We start from the raw sequence: 24,618 nt of genomic DNA, 5'->3' as shown, positions 1-24,618 counted from the left end.
CAGTAATAAAAACATATACGAGTCTCGCACAACTGTTTCAGATGTAATGATTTAAAACAAAAAGTTTGGTAATAATAGAATACTGTTACATATCTAATAAGTTTTCAAAGTGCTTATTTGAGGGCAATACTTGCGATAAATATTCATGTTGGTACAGCGTTTTAATGAGAAATGCACTTATTAGATGAGAATGTTGTGCATTATGACTCTCATTGTATTTGCTCCAAGCAGTGCATGGTAGTGTTCTCTGTGGAAGCTATCAAAGTCCAGGTTACTGATGCCGAGGTGCCTGCGTGTACACGGTAGTGATTGCAACACCATCTCAAAATCGGTGGTGTGCACCTTCCTCCCCACGTCTGCTCATTAATTAGATATTAGTTTCTTGGTGGTTGTGGCTAAAAGCGCCTTGAGATGCTTTTTACTGTGCGCTATAAAATTACATGACCATGGACTATTGAGCAATAAAGAACCTGACATTCTTTGACCTATCAACTAGATGTACAATGCCCCTTTTTGCTATTAATTGGACAACCCCTTTAGATATTGTTGCAAGGTCCCACAAAATGACAACGTATTAATCAAAACGGGTATTTAAACAAGTATTCATTTGTGAGGCAGCATATGCATTTGTGGTACAAGCGTGTATTCCTTCCCCTGTACTCATCGGCCAGTTATTAAGTATGACCATTTATGACCGACACTCTGAAAAAATCCATCGTTGCTATAATGACAGTCAGTTTGCTTGTTCTGTGCCTATAGAACTACCAGTTTCCTTATAATTGTCAGATTTTCAAATTTGTGACATTGTTCCTCAAATATCTTTGAGCATTCCTAACTCTGAATAGGTCATCTCAGATCTTGCGAAGTCCCCGTTGAAAATCCTTGTATACCATACAGTAGATAAATGGATTAATGGTAAAATTGAAATCTACCAACAACAAACTCACCTCATAAAAGACTTCGTAAAAACTTTTGTTTATGTAATAAATCATTTCTAAAACAGAGTATGGTGTCATTGTAAAAAAATATATGAGCGCAATTAAGGTAAGAGTAGTCAACAGATTTGTTTTGACCCTCTGACCTCGTTTGTTTTTCCTAGCTTGACATTCAGTTGGAATTTCATGGTTAAACTTGTTTGTTTTGTGTAGTTTCAACAGCATCCGCACGTAACAGTACAACATAACGCAAATGGGTATCAGCCAGTAAGCAACAGCCCAAATTATACCAGCTACATCACTGACAGCCTTTTCTTCACACTCTTTTTGACCTTCAACCGCGTATAAAAATATAGGAATACATCCCGTTATAATTACACCACATACATGGGGGATAATGAGCGACAGGTATGTAATTTTTCCGCTCAAAGACTTTTGACGATATAATAATGGATGGACAACAGCAATATATCGTTCGACGGTAAGTATAACAAAATTATAAGTCGATGTCACTATCATGTAGCAAAAGAGAAATTTCATTTTACAGAAAATGATTCCTCTGGGGCCATCAGGAACATCAAAGTTGTAGAAGATCAAAAATATAAGGGAGCCGGTCAAATCAATCGCAGTCTGATGGAGAAGTAATTTGAGCGACAGAGACTTCTTGTAAGTCTTGTTGTAGACGAATACAAATATGACAAATAAGTTGGCAATGATACCAATAATACCAATTACCCAACGAGCTATGAGCAATAGCATGGGATCTTGTAGTTTCATTCGAGCTGTGTCATTTAAAGATATATTCATCATAGCATGGATCATGGCTTGTTTTAAACAAAAATAATTTCTTCAGCGCTGTTCTTTTCAGCTCCTCTGTTTGTCTCTTGATTACGATGTGGTAGTAGAACTTCTCTTGGTTACGTTTTGTCGTAATTTGGGCAATTAAGAATTCTCAATGATAATGGTAGTATATGCCCTAATTTCATTAAATTAAAGTGGAACCGAACATATTCATTAGTAATTTAGAACCCTTACTTCGTTAATATGCATTGCAATATGCATTAGTTTTCAATCAGTTAATATACTACAAAGGAGGACGGGTGTCAACGTCCTATGTACTGGTGGGTAACTTTAATTACCCTGAGATCAACTGGCAATTTAACACACATCAGACGGAGAAAGTCTATAATAGTTTCTTCACTGCTGTTCTCATCTGTGTCATTATTACAATGTGATAGTAGAACCTATCTTGGTTGCGTTTTATTGCAATTATGAATTTTCTATAATAATGTCATTATAAGCCATAATTTTAATAACATGATATTGCATATATTTTTTGTGGGATTAATTTACTAATTATTCATTTACTAAAGTGGAACTGAACATTTTGTAACATAGGTCTACTAACCATTTCTGTGTTAACATGCATCACAACATTGATTAACTATCTTGGTTAGGTTTTATCATAATGATCATTTCCCACTGATCAATATAAATGAGCGGTATTGAGTAAAGACAATTTTATTTCTTGCTTCAAACAAAGTATACATTCGTAGAAGTCTGATGAAGATGGCCTATCTAATAGTTATCGTAAAACAGTCGAGACCAGGACATACCTCCGACTTAAAATTGACAAAAATTGATATATGTTAAATGTAGAGACAATATACCTAGTGCACATTAGAATACGTAATAAAAAAATAATATTTGAGTATGTTAAGGTAAAGTAAATTTAACAAATATAAAAGAAACAGAAAAAGAATAGAAAAGCTGCTTATGATTGTTATCGGAGCGGCATGATATTATCATAACGAATTATTATTGATTGTTTCGAGTGGACGTAATAATATAATTATTTTCGATGGAATGAATTATTATTTCAAGGGAGCGAAATAATATTTTGAGGAAACGAACTATTATTTCTGGAGAATTATTTTATTTTTGATGGAACGAAATAAAATCGCTAGGGAACGAATTATTTAAAGAGAACGAATTATTATTTCGTTGTTTTATACTGTTTATTTTTTAGCCATTCCGACCCTCTTAACATTATAGATTTAGTGTCAGTGGTAGTGGTAATAACAATAAACTAATTTTACTACTCACCTACTGATCTATTTAGGATATTTCAGCTCCATTCCCCGGAGCCCTGTTCACTTCTCTGGCTTCGTATTTGATACGAAAAGGCTCAATCAATTATGTAACAACATGAATGTATTGTCGAATTATTATTTCGAGGGGATGAAATAATAATAATTTTAGAGAGAACGAATTATTTTTTCGAGAGAACGAACTTTTATTTTGAGGGAACGTATTATTATTTTAAAGGAACGAAATCATATTTTGAGGGAAAGAAATAATATTTAGAGGGAAAGAAATATTATTTAGAGGAATTATTATTAGACTAATCATTTATAGGGGACGAAATAATTTTTTCGGGGGGAACGAGTTATTATTTCGGGAGAACAAAATAATATTTTAGAACAAAATATTTTTTCGATTGAACGAAATAATATTTGAAGGAAAAGAAATATTTAGAGGCACGAACAACTATCATTTCGATCGGAACAAAATAGCATTTCGAGGTAATGAACTATTCTTTCAGAAGAACGAATTATTATTTTGAGGGAACTAAACAATTTTTCAGTAGAAGGACGAATTATTACTTTGGGAGAATAATAATATTTTAGAACAAAACATTTTTTCGATTATTTTCTCAAGGAAAAGAAATATTATAATAGAGGGAACGAATTATTCTTTCGAGAAACGAACAATCATTTTCAATCGGAACGAATTTTGAGGGAATGAACTATTATTTCGAAGGAACGCATTATAATTTTGAGGGAACGAAATAATATTTTAGGAGAACGAAATAATATTTCCATTGAACGCAATAATATTTCGAGGGAAAAATAATATTTAAAGAGAAAGAAATATTATTTAAAGGGAACGAATTAATATTTATAGCGAACAAAATAAATTTTCCAGGGAACGAAATAATATTTTAGGAGAAAGAAATATTTTTCGATTGAACGAAATAATATATTCGAGGGAAAAATAATATTTACGATACGATACGATACGACTTTTATTTACATCAAAATTCATTAAAAATATATCATAATAATAAATGAGATAAGGATGGAGGAGATACAAAGAAAAGCAAACAGCCTGTAAAATATTGTATCACCTTTACATAAAAGAAATATTATTTAGAGGAAACAGATATTTTTTTCAAGGAATGAAATATTGTTTTGATCGGAATGAAACAGTATTTCGAGGGAACGAACTATTATTTCAGGAGAATAAATTATTATTTTCTGAGAACTAAATTATATTTCAGTAGAACGAAGTATTATTGCTATTAAACGAAGTATAATTTCGATTGAACGAAATATTATTTCGCTGGAAATATCATTTTGAGGGAATGAACTAGTATTTCGAGGGAACTAAATATGATTTTTTTGAGGGAACGAAACATTATTTCGAGGGAACGAAATATTATTTCTAGGGCTTTTATAATGTAATTTGTTTGTATTGATATGGATAACTTTTTTATTCAACAATTCAAAATTCTATCAAAATTATAACAAATCATGACACTAAAGGTCAAATTGGATGTTAAATTTCAAAAGACAGATATCAAAATTACAACATTAAAAAATAAGACAAATAATAACAATAAATATTATCGTACTGCTAACTAACGAACTGTTATTTAGATAGAACGAAATGAAAATTCAAGATAACGAAATATTGTTTCTATTGAACGAAATAATATTTCTAGAAAAAGAAATAATATTTTGATAGAATGAAAATTATTATTTTTACAAAACGAAATACTATTTTTGGAGGGATTATTGATTTTGAGGGGACGATTTTACTTTCTTTGAAACAGCGCCACAAAAGAGCGAGAGATGCGGTTTGGGTATGATGCGCAAAAAAGGCATTTTAATGCATTTGTTTTACATTTTATAGCATACAATCAATAATCAAAATTTTGGCCTGGAACCAAGGCTATGTTTTTCGAATGTACTATATAATTACAGATCTAAGCCTATTTGATATTCTTAAATGTGGTATTTAATTTGCGTAATCACACCGATAACTCTCCACAGTCTACTGGTTCCTATGCATGGGCCTATGTGATGAGTGTGTAGAAGTACATTTTTTAACCAACTCCCTTAATATCAATAAATTTCATGCGCTTCCAAGAGATTCTCTGCCCGGCTCCTGTCTTGAATCCACTGGTGATATAGCTACAGCGGTGCTCTGGTCACGCAAACTGGGGTCATCATTATATCTTTATTGTATAATTATAGTCCTTATATTACAAGAATTGCCTGAAGTAAATAACACGATTATGTAGGTCTCATGTGAAATATTGAAATTGATTATGCCAAGTTTAAATTTAATTGCCGCAGCCTATTTGAGGACTCTATTGGTTTTATCCCTGTCCCTGTTTCATACAGCCCTAGCCCAATATGTCGTTTTGCTTACCAATTATATACCAGTTTATTAAACTCTTTGGATGTGTGGCTCTCTTGTGTACACTACTTAACAATTCGATATGCACACTATGTTTTAACAGTGTATGTATTCATTAGACTTTTAAGCTACGTTCACATCAAGCCCGGATCGATCCGGTCCGGAGCCCGGACAAAAAGTCGTGAGTTGCTACGTTTTTTGAACGTTGCGTTCACATCGCGCACAAAACACGGTTGTTCAGCTTAAGTATGTATGCGTCCGATTGCTTCGAACCAACCAAGCTTGTTGCTGATAGGTCCAAGAAAAAAAAAACCTACGATTTTAGTATTAAAAAGGCTCTCAGATATATCGGTCCGGATCCGGAGTCTGGATTTGAAATCGTACGAATTTAATGTGAACGTTCCTATTCTTTACCACTGAACCCATTTTTTACGATATTTTCTCCGGACTCTTAGACACCGGAATCCGGGCTTGATGTGAACGTAGCTTTAGAGAGAGGGGCCCAGGATTTATATTAGACCTGAAAAGTCGAATTAAACAATTAAATATAAAAAATTCTGGACAGAGCTTAACAAATGTTTGCTTTAGTTTAGTTACTGTACTCCCAGTTCGTGTATTGGGATCGTTGTCACGTGCGAAACAGAATTTCTGTCTGTAGTAGTCACAATTATGAAAAATGTGATGTAATCCTGTTTGTCGTCGTTTTTGTTAAATTACAAGACTTCCTAATTTGGCACAAACACGAAAGGTGATACAGTCAGGGGCGGATAGAGGCATTAGCGAAAGAGGTGGGGGGGGGGCGAAAAAAAAAAAAAAGAAACGGTAGATAACCATTCGATCACTGAGCGGGGGTGGGTTTTGGAAGTTTTGAAATGGCACGCCCTTAGAGAAGCTTACATGGCATCTTAAGACAAAAAAAGACATCTATTATTTAGAAGCGATAGACCAACTATTACTCCGTCCCACAAGTTTGATTTGTATCATCAACATATCAAACCACTAGACACAAACTGATATGTGAAGTGCATATATGCAGCGCATTATCGTACCGGTACTAGCCTACCTCCAGGCCACCATTTCTAAATTACATTTCACTAGTAAATTTATGAAAAGCATTCTTCGGGGGTCATTACTTTGTCATAATCAAGGTTGATCTCCCTAGGATAGGCCTAGACTAGCAGATAGGCTTTGCGTAGGCCTTCGAATGACATACTTGGTTTTGGACGATGATCATGATTTCAAAGCAATCATAAAAACAAAACCAAAAAATGAGTAGAAAGATACATATATACTGCAGATATGATAGTTTTACCAGAAAAAGGTTTTTCCCCCTTTTAATTAATTTGTTTAATTTTTTTTTTGTGATATAAGGAGGCAGGAGGGGGGTCACATGCGCCCACAATCCGCCCCTGACAGTTGTCATAATGTTCTAGAAAGGATTAAGGACAAATACCTACGTAAAAAATTAACAAATAGTATTTAATATTTAAATTTTATACTCAATTATTAAGAATAGAACGGAAAACAATCCCCACTCTACCATTTAAAATCAGCATGTACAGTAAATGTTTTTCTTATATTCTTTAGCATAGACACTTGCATTGCATTTTTTTTTCAGTTTATGATTATTATTATCAATTATTTTGATTTGTGTTTCATTGGAAGCTTTCATTCTTCCTAATGAACAATTTAATATTTGTAATGTACATTTTTATATCCCCGCCCATTCCAAATTTAACCAATACGGTAGAAGAATAGTACACTGTTACGCCACGATACCACGTGATACTACTCCGTTGCTATCAGCGACACAAAATGAGTTTAACCGGTCCATGTCTCCACTGACAAACCATTGATGCCAATTTCTAACGTAATTATTATGATGTTGTATCTTAATTTTCCTTTGCAAATTTTAATTGATTATTAAATGTGTGTTCGATAATTGATATAATTCGAACTTTTGTGTTTTTAGTACATTTTGATAAAATACCTATTCCAGAAAGCCTATTATAAACCATTAAGATTATGAAGTTACTCGGGCGTAATGAACCAACGTCTGGTTGACAACAAAGGGCGCCACCTGGTGTTGACTGTCTCTTTGCTGTTGTACTACACTTTGGTTGTACTCCTTGACCATTGATACTGTATTATTAAATTAAACAAATGCGTTATTTGCGTTCCATATTGAAAACCACACATAAATTCAACGCGCGAACTGCACATGTGAAGCTTGCTAGGCCTAGCTAGTGTAGGCTTTCAGAAGTAGGGTAGATATAGATTCGTCTACATATTTAACCAATTAGGTCGTACTATTTTGTAGAGGACATAATTTGTAGTAGTTTATTTACTGATCTATTCGGTCTAACCAATTGGTGAGTTTTATATGCAGTAGTATTCAATTTGCAGTCAAATAAATCTAGACACTGGTTTGTTTACATTTCGAAACCGTTGCAGTGTGCAAGCCTACAATTTGGCAGTGTAGACTCGGGCTAGTTAAGAAGTGGTGTTAGGCTAGGCCTAGCCTAAATCAAACTGATCGAACATGAACAGTCCACGGTTCATAATAATTCTACTGCAACTGAATGTGGGCTAGACGGGCAAAGGCAAAAGCTTCCCAAAGGCAAACCAGTCTAGGCCTGGTCTACATGACTTTGAATTATGTTTTGCCTATAAAATAATAAATATTAATAAAGAAAGAAGCCTGGCATGACGTTTGATGGATCTTATAAGCTTCTTTTATTTACCCACTATCATGAAGCAAGTAGACTCAAACATTATCATTATCCAGTTTGATTTAAGTACATGTACTGCAACTCCCATTCTTTTTTGGAATAATCGTAATTATGTTGAAATTAATTCATTGGTTTAAGTTCGTGACAATATTGTAGTAGTAATTTTCTATTTTTGTTAAACCAGGAACAAACTTGTTGAAAACTGCGACTAAATGCTGGAAATAGCACCAACGTAGAGAAGAAACACGCAATCCCAGTAAAAAACATCATTTTTTTTTTTTCATTTTTTTTTAGATAAAAATGGGAGATAAAGTTTTATTGCTTGGCAGTGGAGGAAGAGAACATGCAATTTCCTGGAAACTTTCCAAATCAGAAAATGTATCGGAAGTGCTCGTAGCCCCTGGCAACGCAGGAACAGGGAATCTTGCCAAAATTAGCAATGCCGGTATTTATTCATATTAATTTTTGGGGGATATTTAGACAAATAATATAATTGATATTATGCATCTCTGATTTATTTATTAATAGATAGATTAAATGACTGATAGATTTATTATCATATTACTGAACTATTGTTTTCTGAAGAAAGAATATGACAAATGTATAACTTTGTTTCAACTTAAGTATTCAAGTGTGATTATCCTTAAGATATTGAACCACCTAGCTAGTGAAAATAACACATTATAGACTGTTTACATCTTCATATTCTTTAGGCCCTGGTGTTCCTGTCTCAGACTACCCAAAGCTTGCCAAGTGGTGTAAAGACAACAACGTGAGTCTGGTAGCTGTTGGCCCCGAAGCCCCCCTTGCAGCAGGCATAACGGATGCTCTGAGTCAGGCTGGGATTGCTTGCTTTGGACCATCAAAATCGGCAGCTGAGATTGAGTCGAGCAAGGAGTTTGCGAAAGGTTTCATGGATAGGCACGGCATTCCAACGGCTCGGTGGAAATCGTTTACAAATCCTGAAGAAGCTTGCCAACATATTAACAGGTATCCGTATATTTTAACGTGTTAAATATATATTTTATTTTTTTGTTAAGATTGAATGGAGTGGTTTCATTTCCAGAAAAAAAAAAGGTTTCTAATATTTTTTTTTAGGCAGTGACTATTGATACACCAGACATAAACTAATGTGTGATTGACTATATTAGTACAATAACACTCAATTAGAAATAATGGTTTATAACTGGTGTAACATTATAGCCAATGCCTTTTTTTATTAATGCGTATTTTATTTATATATTTCTATTCTGTGTGAATTTATTTTTGTGTTGCTAGCATTCAGCAAAATAGTCGTTTATTGAAACTGCCATATTTTAACTACCGTCTCCACAAACCTTTTTTTAAATCTGACTTTTTCAGTGCATCTTACAATGCTCTCGTGGTGAAGGCAAGCGGACTAGCTGCTGGAAAGGGAGTTGTCGTAGCAAACAGTAAGGATGAAGCCTGTCAGGCAGTCAAGGATATGATGCAGGTAGCCTATTGGTTACTACATTGTGCCCTCAAATTTGAGATCGAGATTATCACTATCATTATTGTCATCATCATCAATATCATTCTCACATAACCACCATCACCTTCATTAGGCAAAAACGAAATCTCGACATTCTATGGTTGGCCATTTTCTTTTTTGCAAAATATTTTTTCCATATAGAGAGTATGCAAAAGGTAATTTCTATTTATCGTTTTAACCATCACCATCATCAATATTGTATTAATCGTTGTTGTCGTCGTTGTCAATGTTACCGTCGCCGCTGCCGTCGTCGCCGCCCCCGCCGTAATATTTTGGTTGTGTTTACTTGTGTATGGGGAGTCAGTGCTAGATCCATATCATTGTCATATTCTTACCATCATCACATAATCTAAATTATATATTTATCATATAAACACCGTAATCATTATCATCAAATAAATATCATTATAATATTCAGCATCATTATCATCAGTATCATAACTTTAGTCATCATTACTATGTGATTGTTTTTTCAGGACAAAGTTTTTGGAACAGCAGGCGATACGGTTGTTGTAGAAGAATTACTAGAAGGTGAAGAGTGTTCAGTAAGTGTTGATTAATGATTGAGCAAAATGCTGCTTCTAATTTAAGAATTTAAAAAGCACCCCAACAGCATTTTCTACCCTTCCATACATAATATAACACTTTATAAATTCCAATATAATTCAATTCAAATTTATTTTCAAATATTTATATTTTATACACATAAAGCTATTATTACTGAGGAGATGGAAAGTAGTGAGAACACTAATTAAAAATTGAGCCAGTGTTCGCAAAAGTTATGGATAGGCACACGACATTCCAATGGCTTGGTGGACATGGTTTTAGCACCTTGTACCATTCAGTACTTAATGAGACACTTTATTAAAATCCAATATAATTCAATTTAAATTATTTTCATATATTTTGTTTTTCATACACAAGTAATAAAAAATAAAACAATTTAAAATGCATTGGTTTTGACTTTGTAATTCATATTATTCTTGCTCTTATTCAGTGGCGGTGCTGGGGGGGGGCTGCAGTCCCCCTTCATAGAGGCTTTGTGCCCCTGTCAGGGAAGCAGAGATTCGTCGGCGGATAAAAGAAATAATGTTTTAAAAAGCTTATATCAAATGTTGGCTTGAATTTGATAGTCCTGCATAAATTAATAGTTTGGACGCTGATGAGATACAAACAGTACCATCAAAGATTGACTTGGCATTACCAAGCACCTATAGGCATGAGCGTATAGCGGCTTATTATTTTAAAAAATGTTCTCATTGGAGAGGGGGTCTTGACTTGACTTTATTCAGTATACATCATAATAGTGCAAATAACAATGATTTTCTTAAAGTTAAAACACCCCTCCCAAATCCTGTCCCGACTCAGGCCTATGAACCTTGGATGGTGCATCCTGCCAAAGTAAAATTCTTTCCCTGCCTGTTGTGGGCATTGCCTGTCGTCGGGGAAAATTCTAGTGCTGCCACTGCTCTTATTGATACAGTACATTACTATGTATTTCTCAAATGAATTTTTTTATTTGTTGGATAAATAATTGAATCAATTTTTGCGTGCATTCATTTAGGTTTTAGCATTTACTGATGGTAAAAGCGTTGTTGCTATGCCTCCAGCCCAGGACCATAAGAGATTACTTGAGGGGGACAAAGGACCAAACACAGGGGGCATGGGAGCATATTGTCCCTGTCCACAGGTAATAATTTGTGAATGTTTTGTTATATAATTTTGATATTCCGTTCTTATAGTTCTTCATATGCCAAAATCATCTATTCATGAATATTCATTTTATCTCATGTATATTCATTAGTGATTTATCCATTTGCATCACAATTTTTAGTCAGTGGATATTCATATATTCATTAAGTTAGCATATTTTCATATACCTCTCACATTTACTAATAATACCATTTGCAGGTTTCAGCCACTTGTTTACAAAAAATTAATGAACAAGTCTTGAAAAAGACAGTTGATGGAATGAGGGAAGAAGGAAGACAATATGTTGGTATGTATAAGCATGTGGATAATTAACAGTGGTGTATCTAAAAGTCTTGAAATGGGGACTGATATTGGGGGGGGGGGTGTGGAGGGTGAGCGGACACAGTGATTAAATACATTTGCTTATAGCATATTATATTATGTTTCTGAAAAAAAAAAGAATAAAGTTTTGTTGTTAAATCTGTTTTTTATCTGCATCTATTGCTCTACGGTGGGTTGAAAATACTGCAGAGCCTAATCAATTAAAATTTTATTTTCTAGTTAGTCTTAACTTTTGATATCGTATCATTCAAAAAATATACAAACTAACTTCATTATTACTATCGTTGTTATCATCTTCATTATCATCATAATGATTGTTAATATTTTACTTTCTTTGCAGGTGTGCTATATGCTGGTATTATGCTAACTAAAGATGGACCAAAAGTTTTGGAATTCAATTGTCGATTTGGCGACCCGGAAACACAAGTGCTAATGGTCATGCTGAAAAGTGACCTCTACCCAATCATGAAGGCTTGTGTCAATGGCAACCTCACCTCTGACCTTGTCAGTTTTCATAGCAACCAGAGTGCTGTTGCTATAGTGATTGCGAGTGGGGGATACCCAGCGTCATATAAGAAAGGAATGGAAATTAAGGGTATGTATAGTTACTTTGATATTATACCAATGAATTGATCCTAATCCAGTAATTTATAGAATAGGGCTGGAGGCTCGATTCACCGCAGTATGTCACCTCCATTGGGCGAGTTGGATAGCCAAGCAGGTAAGGCAGGGATGCCGCAATCCACAGCCATAATATCGGCGCTGGTGCGAACAGCACTCTCATCTATGCTTTCTTGTGGTGAAATAAGTCTTCTTGGATTAGGACTATAAACAGTAGGCCAAATGTACACAATTTTGCTCTTGTGCGCTTAAAAGAACCCAGTACATCTTTCGAAACGACCCTGGTGTACTGGTCCATACAGCTCCTGTTGTGAACAGACGAGAGTAGCTTGTACCAAATTACCGGGTAACTCCGACACGAGGAGACTCTTCATGAGAGAAGCAAATTACTGTAACAGCTAGTCCACAACTTGAGTGCTTTGAGGCCATTTCATAATAAAACGCTATATAAATCTAACTACATTATTCTACATTGGTTGTGGATTGGTCTTTCAAAAGTGGATTTGTTCTTCACTCTCACACTGGTTATTGCCATTTTCAACCATGTTATGCTATTTATTTTAAATACTACTTAAATTAATAACATCATTTATTATCCTTTATCACCAATAGGAATTCAACGTGCTGAAAAAGAATTGGGTCAGATAGTTTTTCACGCCGGGACCACAAGAAAAGATGACAAGATCGTCACTTCTGGAGGTCGTGTCTTAGCAACAGTTGCCATGGCAGCAGATCTACCTTCAGCAGCATCCAAGGCTCTTGAAGGGGCAGGGGTAATAGAATTTGATGGGGCTATATTTAGAAGAGATATTGCAAAGAAAGGTTGTGATTTCTTAGGCAGGTAGGAAAGCATTGGTGAAAAAAATGACGGATTTAAATATACTCATGTCTTTATTTATTGTGGACATGTATTCAGCCACTGGTCAAAATTATTACATACTATTATTTTGCATAGATTTTGATACCATCATTACCAATTTTCAATTTAAATGTTTGTACTGATTTTATTTGGACATACATTTTGGTTTATATTATTTTATTTTTAAAGTAATTTAAAGAAATAAAGGCATATACAGAGCAACAATGTATACAGTTGGTTTTATTGAAATTTTTTATAGTGTTGTTTATTAGTCACGTCCTGGAGAACAGTATCATATGCTACACAAAAGAATGAAAGATAAAGACAGTATCTGTGGTTTACACCCTCGCCCACAATATGTGGATGCAATATAATATCATGGTAATTAATATACTGTATGATCAAATCACAGATATTTGATATTTTCCAATCTATGACATGTGACATGCCTAAATATGGTCATGACATCACATCATAACCATATGTGGCAAAGACAAGCCAAATCAGTCACTCGTCGCAAATCCTGTTTTGGAAATAATGACCAAAACATGCTCGAATGTCAAAATTTTGGAAATCTATTTTATTGCACTAAGCTAAATTTTATGTATCTATACATCATGCTATGCTGTTATTTTTCCCATTTTCAATGCTAAAACAAGACTTTTTAACGATTTGGTGATGGTTTCTGCCAAAGAAATTCCCAAAATCCTAAACTTCGAAAGGTTGATTTCTCAAATATTGTTTTCGAAACAGCTGTAAGTTTGATTCTTTTGCCATTTTATAGCCCTCATTTTACTGTTTAACCTTGTATTAATAACTAAAAAATCGATTTTTGCGACAAGTGACTGGTTTGGCTTGTCTTTGCCACATATAAAGACACTTTATGACTGCAGGGGCATATAAAACTGTTTTGTGTCAAATAAAATTTGATAGTCTGGACAGGACTTTAATACAGAAAATTTGTAATGTGAACACACCTTAAAGTTTAAGGTGTGTTCACACTACACATTTTCTGTTAGTTAAACATGTTGACTGGTTCTGTCATTAATTCCAAGTCAGCTTTAAATTATCTCATAAGAGAATTTGAACAAATACTTTTTGTTAGTTTCTTAGTTTCTTGTCAATTTATATATTGTTCTTTAGAATCACTGCTCTCTACATTTCTGTTCCTCAAATTTTGTGTTCGATTTCTGTATCATCCAGTTAAATAAATCACTATTCAATAATTTGTATACAAATCTGAACTTGTGTACATTTGATCATTAATTGAAAGATTTTTATCGATACTGTATTTACCTTTTAACAAATTATAATTTATTACATAAATGTTATATGATAAAAAATTATAATCATCAGAAGCAAATCCTCCGGATTGACATACGCAGAATGTGGAGTGAGTATCACCGCCGGGAACAGTTTAGTTGATGCAATTAAACCACTGGCACTGGGAACATCGAGGGTAGGCTGCAGTTCTGTTCTTGGGGGCTTTGGCGGAGTGTTTGACACAAAGGCCGCTGGTTACAAAGATCCACTGCTGATTTCAGGCACAGATGGAGTGGGCACTAAGTTGAAGGTATAGTTTGTTGAGAGCAGCTTTAAGCCCCTCTCCCACTAGGGGTTTTTTCAGCGTACGAGTTAGAAGAGTTTGCGGAGTTGCTAACTCGGCAAACTCTGCAAAAACTTGTAGGATGATGCAGAAAGCTCAGAGAGAACTCTAATTACCAACTCATAACAGCTCTGAACTTGTGGCGCTAATTTTGAAAATGTTCAAAATTTGCGCCAACTCATAGTAAAATCGAAGATCTCGTCGAGTACTCGGGTACTCTTACCTAGCACGTACACTACTCTGGATACTCGTTGGCAGTTTTGTCATCTACGAGTTTGATGCAAGCACCCAGAAACGTGTACGAATACGTACGAGCGTACCGTGTTGGCTTGTACCTAACTCGGTATCTAATTCGGTACAAACTTGTAACGCTCGTAATAACCATGTACTGTAGTTAACTCAGTGTTCTGCTCGGCGTAACTCGCAACATGCAAAGCATATACAGTAGCAGGTTGCAGTGTCATATGTGGGATGAATAGAGTGGCTAGCCACCCTCGTTCGTTTACCGTGAAAAAAAATAGTGTGTGTAATTCTCGTGTGCATACATTACGTGTTGTAGGCTACTGTAAAACATACGTGATTATTACTTAATAATAACAAGTGACGATTTTATGCTGTTTCCAAATGGAATGAAGTGATGGAGGATGTGCAAAAGTTGTGCTCAATTATTTGTTGTTAATAATGAGCTACCTAGCAACATGAGAGTATTATTATTGTTTATACTATTTATTATCATTATTGTTGTTATTATTTCCTGTTATGCTTGTTATGTTTACTTGAATTTGTTTTTATTTGAGTATTATATTTACAGATAGCTCAGGGTGTTGGTGAACACTCAAGTGTCGGGATTGACTTAGTTGCAATGTGTGTGAACGATATCCTAGCCCATGGTGCAGAAGCTCTTTTCTTTCTTGACTACTTCGCATGTGGCCAGCTTGATGTTGCTGTTGCTAGGGATGTTGTTAGTGGAGTTGCAGAGGGGTGCCGTCAAGGTGGATGTGCCCTTTTGGGTCAGTATTTTTTTTTATTCTCTTTTTTTAGATCTTTTAAAAATTGTTTTTTATCCAACAGTGATGCGAGTGACTGTTACAGGATGGATAAACTTGATGCTTATAAAAGCAAGCATCCTTTTGTTTGTCCACCCCTAGATTCATCTGCCACTGATTATTGCCCATTTCATAACCTGACCACACCCAAAAACAACTAAACCGGGAAAAAATTAAATATGAAAAGCTAAAATTAAAACTAAATTACATAATAAATGTTTTCCTTTATTCATAGGTGGGGAAACAGCCGAAATGCCTGGTATGTATTCTAATGGTGAGTACGACCTGGCTGGGTTTGCTGTCGGTGCGGTAGAACGTGATCAGACAATGCCACGAATAGCGGACATTCAGGCTGATGATGTTATTGTTGGAATAGCATCATCTGGTATTCATAGCAACGGTTTCAGTTTGGTGAGGAGACTAGTAGAAAAGATGGGATTGTCATACAATGACCCTTGCCCGTTTGAGGCAGGAAAAACTTTAGGTAAGAAGGATTGTGATGTCAATGATTTGGAAAACCATACGCTATAAAAAGTAGAATAAACATTGTGGTAGAGATGGTCACTGTCTAATGTCCCAGGGTTCTGGGTTCAAATCCTGCAATGTTAATGGTATGGAATTGTAGTTTGCTGGTGAAGATGTTTGTTTTCCAGTCTTAGGGTCAGGGGCTTCAATCCCTAGGAATGGTCAAGATGCTTGCCTTCCAATCCCAGGGTCCTAGGTTCAAATCCTACAATATTGATGAAGTGGACTGTAGTTTGGTGGTTAAGGTTCTGCAGTATCCATGTCCTAGGTTGAAATCCTGCAATAGTATAATGAAAGTGTAACTTGGTGGTTAGATGATTGCCCTACAATCCCATGGTCGGGCTCTGTGCAGTATTTGTAAGAGTTCCTAAGAAGTTATTGTACATCACAAAAACAAACTAGTGGTTTCAAATACATGTTAAAAATAATTTAAAGGTCCTTCAATACCAACCATTTATATTATATGCTAAACATTTTCCCCAGTTATTGCCTCATATATATTCATGTATTCGTAATGAATATTTATTGTAATCTATACATATTTACTTACTAGGCCAGTGCTTACTAACTCCAACTAAGGTTTACAGTAAAACACTTCTACCATCAATTCGAAGTGGAAAAGTAAAAGCTTTTGCTCACATCACTGGAGGAGGTTTAACTGAAAATATACCAAGAGTTTTACCAAAACATCTTTGTGCACACCTCAATGCAAAATGGAACATTCCACCTGTATTTGGATGGATAGCTGCTGCTGCAAATGTCAGTGAGGCAGAGATGGCTAAGACATTCAATTGTGGCATTGGAGGGGTGTTTATTGTAAAGGAATCTGATGCGGAAGAAGTGATGCAGATGGTCAGAGAAAATGGTGAAGCATGTTGGACTGTTGGAAATATTTCACTGACTGGTGCTAATGGTAAAAACATCATCTTTTGGGGAGGGGGCAGGGGAATAATAAATGGCTGTGTACCCTTATTTGGTGCCTATCTAAATCTGTGTGCCCCGTGTCAAAATATGTATATTACATGTACTTGAAGGTAACTTAATGGATTTTGAGCCTCCATTGGTGATATGGAAAGATTTAGACATGACTGCAGTATAAGGCAATTCATAGTTTTAACTGTGCATGTACAAATCTAAAGTCAATTGACATAAACCTATGTTTTGTGTATGTTTAGTTATGTTGGATGACCTTAAACATGCATGCACAGTTCAAATTATGAACTGGATTATTATGAGTAAGAGGAATAGGTTCTTAAAAGTTTGTGAAAATGCCTACATTTAGTATTGCTAAAAATGATAATTTATGATCTGTTAATATTTTCTTTCACAAATATATTTTATTTTTATTAACCATAGGTGAACAAGTTATCATCGATGGTTTACAGGAAGCACTGTTGCAAACTACCCCTAAGAATGGTATTATGTCATCTACAAATTCCCCCTCAAATAAAATGAAAGTTGGTGTTTTAATCTCAGGAACAGGCAAGTCTATAATACTACATGGAAAACATTGCTTTATTTTCTTTTAGTCTGATTCTAGTGGTGACTTTTATCCTAGACACTGTCCCTTTAAGCACCCTTGGTATTGTGTGCATACTAAGATAGTTAGTCTTCCCCTCGTGAACACAGAATTTGGTTTATGTTTGGCAGGCCTAGATACACTAGTTCACTTTTGTAGCTTCCATACTAAAAAAAAAAAAGTAAACAGCTAGCTAGCTAGTATTTTGATGCTAAATTTCAATGTAATAAATAATTGATTTGTTATACTACAGTATATCCAAATTGATTTCTGAACCACACTAATACTGTATCTTGTAGAATGATCTGATGTTATCAAAAGAAGAAATTTAATGCTGTTGCTTTTGTGACAAAACCACACATTTTAGTGTTAAAACAGTTTGTAAAGGGAAGGACCAATGAAACTAAAGAGATGACATTCTGTGTATACCAAGTTCTTGATTAACAGCTTACTTCTGTATTGGATATTAACTGCTGCTTGGATGGAGGCAGTTGAAAAGATAAAATTTATACATTTATTGAGTGGGCTTACCCCTGAATGATGTGTATAACATTTATATACCTGGGGTCAGCTCATGCCAATGAACTGTGGTATTATTATCTCTTCAGTCCCTTCATCATCCCCTTCACACTGTTTTTCCTTATAGATTTCTTCACTTCTGGGCATTAATCTTTCATTTTGAACAATATAAGCCACACAACAATGTATTTGTGCTTTCTTTGATTATTCTTATATTATTTACCATTTTCATATATTCCTTTTTACATTTCAAGGAACCAATTTGCAGGCGTTAATTAACCACACTAAAAACCCACTGAAGCCAAGTCAGGCAGAGATTGTGCTGGTGATTTCCAACGTTCCTGATGTCTTGGGGCTAGAAAGGGCAAAGAAAGCAGGTATACCAACAAAGGTAAAGTCTAGAAGGAAAAATCACATAAATATTACTACGTGTATATTTAATCATGATAATATAAGATAATAATGTTATAGCTCTAAAAGTAGGACCTTAGAAAGGCTCACCACCCTTTTTTCAACCTTTTCAACCGCTTTCCCCTAGTTTTTAAATATTCAATTATCTGTTTCCAAGTTTTACATCAACCACTCTTTTTGTGTCATAGAAAAAAAAAATCAGTGGTACAGCAGATAAACATTGTTTTTCCTCTGGAGCCTGGCTTAAAGTCCTGTTCACACTATCAAATTATATTTTAAAAAAAACTTGTGACATGCCTAAATATGATCATGATTACATCTCATCATGATTATATTTAGCCACATCATGATTAAATATGATCATGATCACATCTCATCATGATTATATATAGCCACATCATGATTAAATATGGGGATACAGCAGTTTTTTTGTGAAAGGAAATTTGGTAGTCCGGACAGGGCTTTAGTTTGACCAAAAAAGCCTAATGTGAACAGGGCTTTAATTTGTAAAGCATACTTTCATCATATCAGACTGGTGAGACAATCACTGCTGATGAAAACTTGTTCATGGAAATTATATATTAATGATTTACAGATAATAAGTCATAAGAACTACAAGAAGAGAGTTGACTTTGACATGGTTGTGAACGAATCACTGAAGGAAGCTGGCGTTGAAGTAGTTTGCTTGGCCGGCTTCATGCGCATCCTCAGCGGAGAGTTTGTAAGAAAGTGGCAGGGTCATTTGATAAATATCCATCCATCTCTGCTGCCTTCATTCAAAGGGATGCATGCTCATAAATTGGCATTGGAAGCTGGAGTTAGAATAAGTGGATGCACTGTACACTTCGTGGAGGTGAAGTATACTAACTATATTATAATAAAGTTTTATTTGTTGAAGTTGACAATTAATGGAATCTTGTACAACACACGTATCCACAGAAGCCTAGTGCATAACTGTGTCATGCATCAAATTGTTTGACATGACAATCTGTTTGGTGTTCGGTGGACTGATGTTGCATCAAGCTCACTGAAAGTTTAGACAAATTTGTCGGCCTACGCTTTGGCAAATGTCAAATGACAATATGTTTTGGGCTCATCAACATGCACAGTGGGTAACCTACTTCTCTCTCTGGGGAGTATTTCTGGGTTTGCAGTAAATTGTTCGTGTATTTATTTTCTGTTTGCTAAAGGAATGTTAGAAACATCCTTGCCATTATTGAATAAAATAATATTATTCTTCAAGTACCCGTCATTACCAATTACCCAGTAATGCTCCTGGGTGGAAAGGGACAAATAAAAAATCTAATGCGTCTTTCCTATGGACACAAGTAGAATGAATAGCAGATTATAGTAGCCCTTTAAAATTCCTAACGATTATCCAGTGGTGTGTATCGGTTCCCAACCTGGGGTCTGCCAATTCAAAAGGGTCTGCAGACCTTTAGATTGATTTTTCATTAGTGTTCTCACCTTACTGCTAATCTGATAGGAGCCTCATCAATAAGTAAAATAGCATTATGGAATTCTCCACATGGACCTGAGTATGTATTCCAATGTGCTTAATCCAATGACCAGGGGTAATAATGCTAAGCAATCTGTTTTGTGTTAGGTGGACTGATGTTACATTAAGCAAGCTTACCGAGAGGGCTGACAAATTTGTCAGTCTACATTTTGACAATTGAAGGACGATGCAGCTTATGCCAAAATTAACATGCACCGCGAGCAACCTCCTTTGCTCTCTGGGAAATATTTCCAGCTTTGCAACAACTTTTTTATGTTAATGTGTATTGCTTTCATGCTTTCTAAGGGAAGGTTAAAGACATATCTTGGCCATTATTGAATAAATTTATATTGAACTTTAAAATTACTTATCATTCAGATTCTACCAAGTACCCGAAACTTTTGCTTTGTCCAAAGACGCAACGCCTACGTGCCCTGCACAACGTAGATTTAGGTGAATTACGTCCTAGAATCCATGCGACCGTAAGAACTCAACATTCTCGCATGCGCAAATGACTTTATGTGATGTCATTATGTTCTGCATCCTATCATCATGCAATCTAAAGCTCCCTAATGCTCCAGGGGGAGGAGGAGAAAGAGAGAGAAAAACGAAATATATCTAATGTGTTCCTGTGAACACAAGCAGAATGAAGAGCAAATAATGGTAGCTCTTAAAAATTCCTAATGACTATCCTATAGTGTATTGGTTCTCAACCTGGGGTCCGCCATGTCAAAAGGTTTTCCTCATATAAAAAAATTGTGATAAACATCTTACTGCTAATCATATTTTGAGCCTTATCAACAATAAAAAAACTAACATTATGAATTTCTCTCTAAGGAGGCCCTGAATATGAGTTGCCGTGTGCTATATCCGATGAACAGGGGTAATATTCTTCAGTTCATTAGTGGTCTCTACGATACACTCTATAAAATGAACATTATTGAAATTATTATTTTTGTGTTGAATTATCTTTTATCCATAATCCATGCGTTCTATTTGTGGAACATGGACAATGAGTAAACTTCTAGGGGTCCATAAAAGGATGAGTATGGAAAAGGTTGAAAATCACTGCTGGTGGTTTTAAAATATTACTTACAGCATTTTTAATAGTCCAATCAGAACACAACAATTCAAAAAGGATGTTGCTAGGTGACTATGCTTAGCTACAAAAGTATGTCACCATTTAATATTACCACCTTTGTATAATTTCTAAATTTAATTTATTTTTATTAGGAGGAAGTTGACGCTGGTGCAATCCTAGTCCAGAAGACAGTAAAAGTCATGCCAACTGATACAGTCTCATCCTTACAAGAACGAGTCAAGACCGCGGAACATATTGCATACCCAACGGCACTCGAGCTTGTTGCTAGGAAAATTGCAGTCCTCGGTAGTGATGGGAGAATCAAATGGAATGGTGACCCAGATGACCTTTAACCTGCATTTAAATTTTTCTGTTGGTTTATCGATGGACTTTACAGTTTCTTGAGGAATCTTTCATCATTAATATTGAACATATTGTTATTTTATAACTTACTTTTGTTATTATTTTTACGGTACCGATTATGGGCAGACACTTTGTAAAATGCGGTGCCCACATGCAATATCGGCCCACTGTGCTCGGCAGACTAGATTTTCTTCTGACTTTTTTTGCTTATGTGGTACCAGTGTGCCCTAGCCGCGAGAAAAACAATTTTTCGTGGAGGAAAATGAACTTTTCGTATTTTTAGAATCTATAATCGTTTAATTGACATACTAAGGGTATTGCAATCTCTGGACCCCACCAAGATATTGACCAATGCCCGACCACACTCACTCACATTCTAATCGAAGTCACTGGACATGCCTGGTGCCACCGCTGCATTTTTGCAAATATACAGATTTGCAGGCACCGTGGGCCCTGTAGTAGTTGCGGACTGACTGCATTTTATTATGATAAAGGAAAAATTGAGGTCAATGTGACCAGCAGTTCATGGCCTGACTTTACCCACTTGAGTCAGTACTGAAGAATTGAGTTTTGAATTTTCATTTATTAAAATTTATGATTATGTACACTACCAGCAAGGCATTAATTCATGATTAAATGGCACAACAATGCAAGTTTATTATTATTTCTATTATTTTTAATAATTATTATTTTTTCTTATATTATATTACTTGTGATTAAAACATAACAGGGTAAAGATATCTATCATACTGTATGTATAATATGTTGACAAATAAACTAACTTGCATACAGAAAATAATATTATTAAAGTGCTTCTTTATTCCATTCTACAAATTATATATTTACAGTACATTATAGAAGTGTAAGTGTCGCTCACAATCCTATGTAATCTCATTTGAACTGTAAACATGGCATGCAGTGGCGGATTAGAGGGGGCCTACGGCGGGCATTTCATGGATGGCGGGTCTACAACATACCGCCTCAGCCCCACCATGGTTGGGGCTGAGTAAAGATATGATTATGGCACCTCTGAATGGCCGGAAATGGCACTCTTAAGACTTAAATTTCGAAAAAATTTAGGAGGGGTGGTGTGTACCATCTGGGTTCCTCCTTGAATCCGCCACTGGTAAAGAATTAATGTCATATTCATCAAAAGGCCGGAATTGAACTAATAGCTAAATACTTTACTCAATGCAATTTCAATACAATTCTATCTGTACAGTCGAAAAGCAAGAATAAAGATAACACAACGTTTTGAATATAAAATTTGTTATTTTCAGGAATAAAACTTAATGTTTACATGTTAATCAATAGTCTAAAAGCAGGCCCGTAGCCAGTGTGGGGAATTATCGTTCGGGCAAACCCTCTCCCCTTCATTAAAACATCCTACCTTTTAAGCAGACCACAAAAGGTATAGAACTCTTCTGTCAATAGAATATGCCTTTGTATGATAATTATATTATTGTATCTTTATTTTAAACTACAAGATGTATGATATTTACGTTTTATTTAAGCCCTTTGCGGCCCTCCAAAGCCCAGAAACCAGCTCCTCCTGCCTCAACGATAATACAATATCAAACCTCCTTTCTGCCAAAGAATTTTTTTGACTATGGCTATGATAATGACAATGACGACGATGATGATGATACTGTAAATATAAATTAAGCCTCTTCAATTGACATTATGATGTGACGATCGGGATCATGATAGTGATGGTTCAGCAACCTTCACGGGGAGAGTTTTTATGGCTTAGTGTGGTCCAAAATTTGCTTTTAGACCAAAATATTAGGGATTGGCAGGCAGTCAAAATAACATTATTTGGATAGGCAAAACAATTTAAGTTTTTAAATGTTTTGATCGTGCGTTCGGCGACAGGGGTAGTCCAGGCCCGTCCGACGGGGAAGAGGTAACCACTGATTGAAATGTCGGACACTCAGCCGCGACCCTTCGACCCCCAGGCCAAATTTATCATCAGGATTGTTTTTAATATAATATTTTTAATATAATAATTGAATATTGAGTTTGTGTTTGAGTGATTACTCAATAAATCAAGGTCATTGATTTCTGTATAGTAGTTTCGCTAACCTTTATAAATAGTAACAACTTAATCATAAAGTAAACATAGGTCTACTAGCAAGTTTATCTTGTTGAAATTATAGTATGATTTTCATTTTCTTTCGATCTTCTCTACATTCCAACATTCACACGACTATAACAGGGGTAGCGGGGAGAGGCAGGGCACCTGTCGGGGAGAAAAAAAAACACAATTCGTCGGGGGAAAATGTACATGTATTATCTACATATTAGTAGATTCCAAAATCGATTAAATAATCTTTTGAAACCCCTATTTTTTGCCTGCCGTCTCACTTCATTACCTGAAGGGCTTGTCTGTTTATATTAGTTATTTTTTTTTAATTTTTCCCAATAATTATAGTTCATGGTCCGAATACTCTCTGCAACTTGAGACCATTTTTTTGCGAAAGACGCCAGACAAATAATTATACAGAATTACCATTTACCATTACCATACCAAAATAGAGACAATTATATGAAAAATATTTTCTTATTTATTTACAAATTTATTAACAAATAATTTCTCTATCCAGAGAGCCAACAGACTCATTTATTTTGGTCTACGATTATGCAGTACTTACAGGTACACTGTAAATGGTTCACTGTTATCAGTGGGGTACGGTAACTCAAGCAAATTTAGAACGTCCGAATCTCATCGAGTACAAATATGAACATGCATATCCCTGAACTAACTATTCTCCCGTACTGTTAAAGATTATACCACAGGGCTGATACAGCGGATGGGTATTTCGGGGCTGTTACAGCGGAGGGAGGAATTTCATGGGTGTTCATTAC

At 35.2% G+C, this 24,618-nt stretch overlaps 1 protein-coding gene across 2 annotated transcripts; it reads left to right on the top strand.

Annotated features, from left to right (window-relative positions):
- Positions 1-7,553: 7,553 nt before the first annotated feature.
- Positions 7,554-22,549, top strand: LOC117122555 (trifunctional purine biosynthetic protein adenosine-3-like). 2 transcript variants are annotated; one of them, XM_033268159.1, is made up of 17 exons: positions 7,554-7,690; positions 8,450-8,600; positions 8,869-9,145; positions 9,518-9,629; positions 10,145-10,213; positions 11,233-11,358; positions 11,580-11,667; positions 12,043-12,297; positions 12,936-13,164; positions 14,539-14,755; positions 15,600-15,798; positions 16,070-16,318; positions 16,913-17,272; positions 17,716-17,841; positions 18,652-18,788; positions 19,404-19,661; positions 21,540-22,549. In XM_033268159.1, exons 2-17 carry the CDS (start codon positions 8,456-8,458, stop codon positions 21,738-21,740), a joined length of 3,048 nt encoding a protein of 1,015 aa, XP_033124050.1. In that variant the 5' UTR covers positions 7,554-7,690; positions 8,450-8,455; the 3' UTR covers positions 21,741-22,549. The 2 variants fall into 2 exon arrangements, with proteins under 2 accessions (XP_033124050.1, XP_033124049.1); XM_033268158.1 differs by having other exon boundaries at positions 7,609-7,795.
- The last annotated feature ends 2,069 nt before the right edge of the window (positions 22,550-24,618 follow it).

The sequence above is a fragment of the Anneissia japonica genome, unplaced genomic scaffold (assembly GCF_011630105.1).
Source record: "Anneissia japonica isolate Jap-2015-1 unplaced genomic scaffold, ASM1163010v1 scaffold1889_len2455224_cov183, whole genome shotgun sequence".
Lineage (NCBI taxonomy): Eukaryota > Metazoa > Echinodermata > Crinoidea > Comatulida > Comatulidae > Anneissia > Anneissia japonica.
This window is presented reverse-complemented; position numbering and strand designations above follow the sequence as displayed.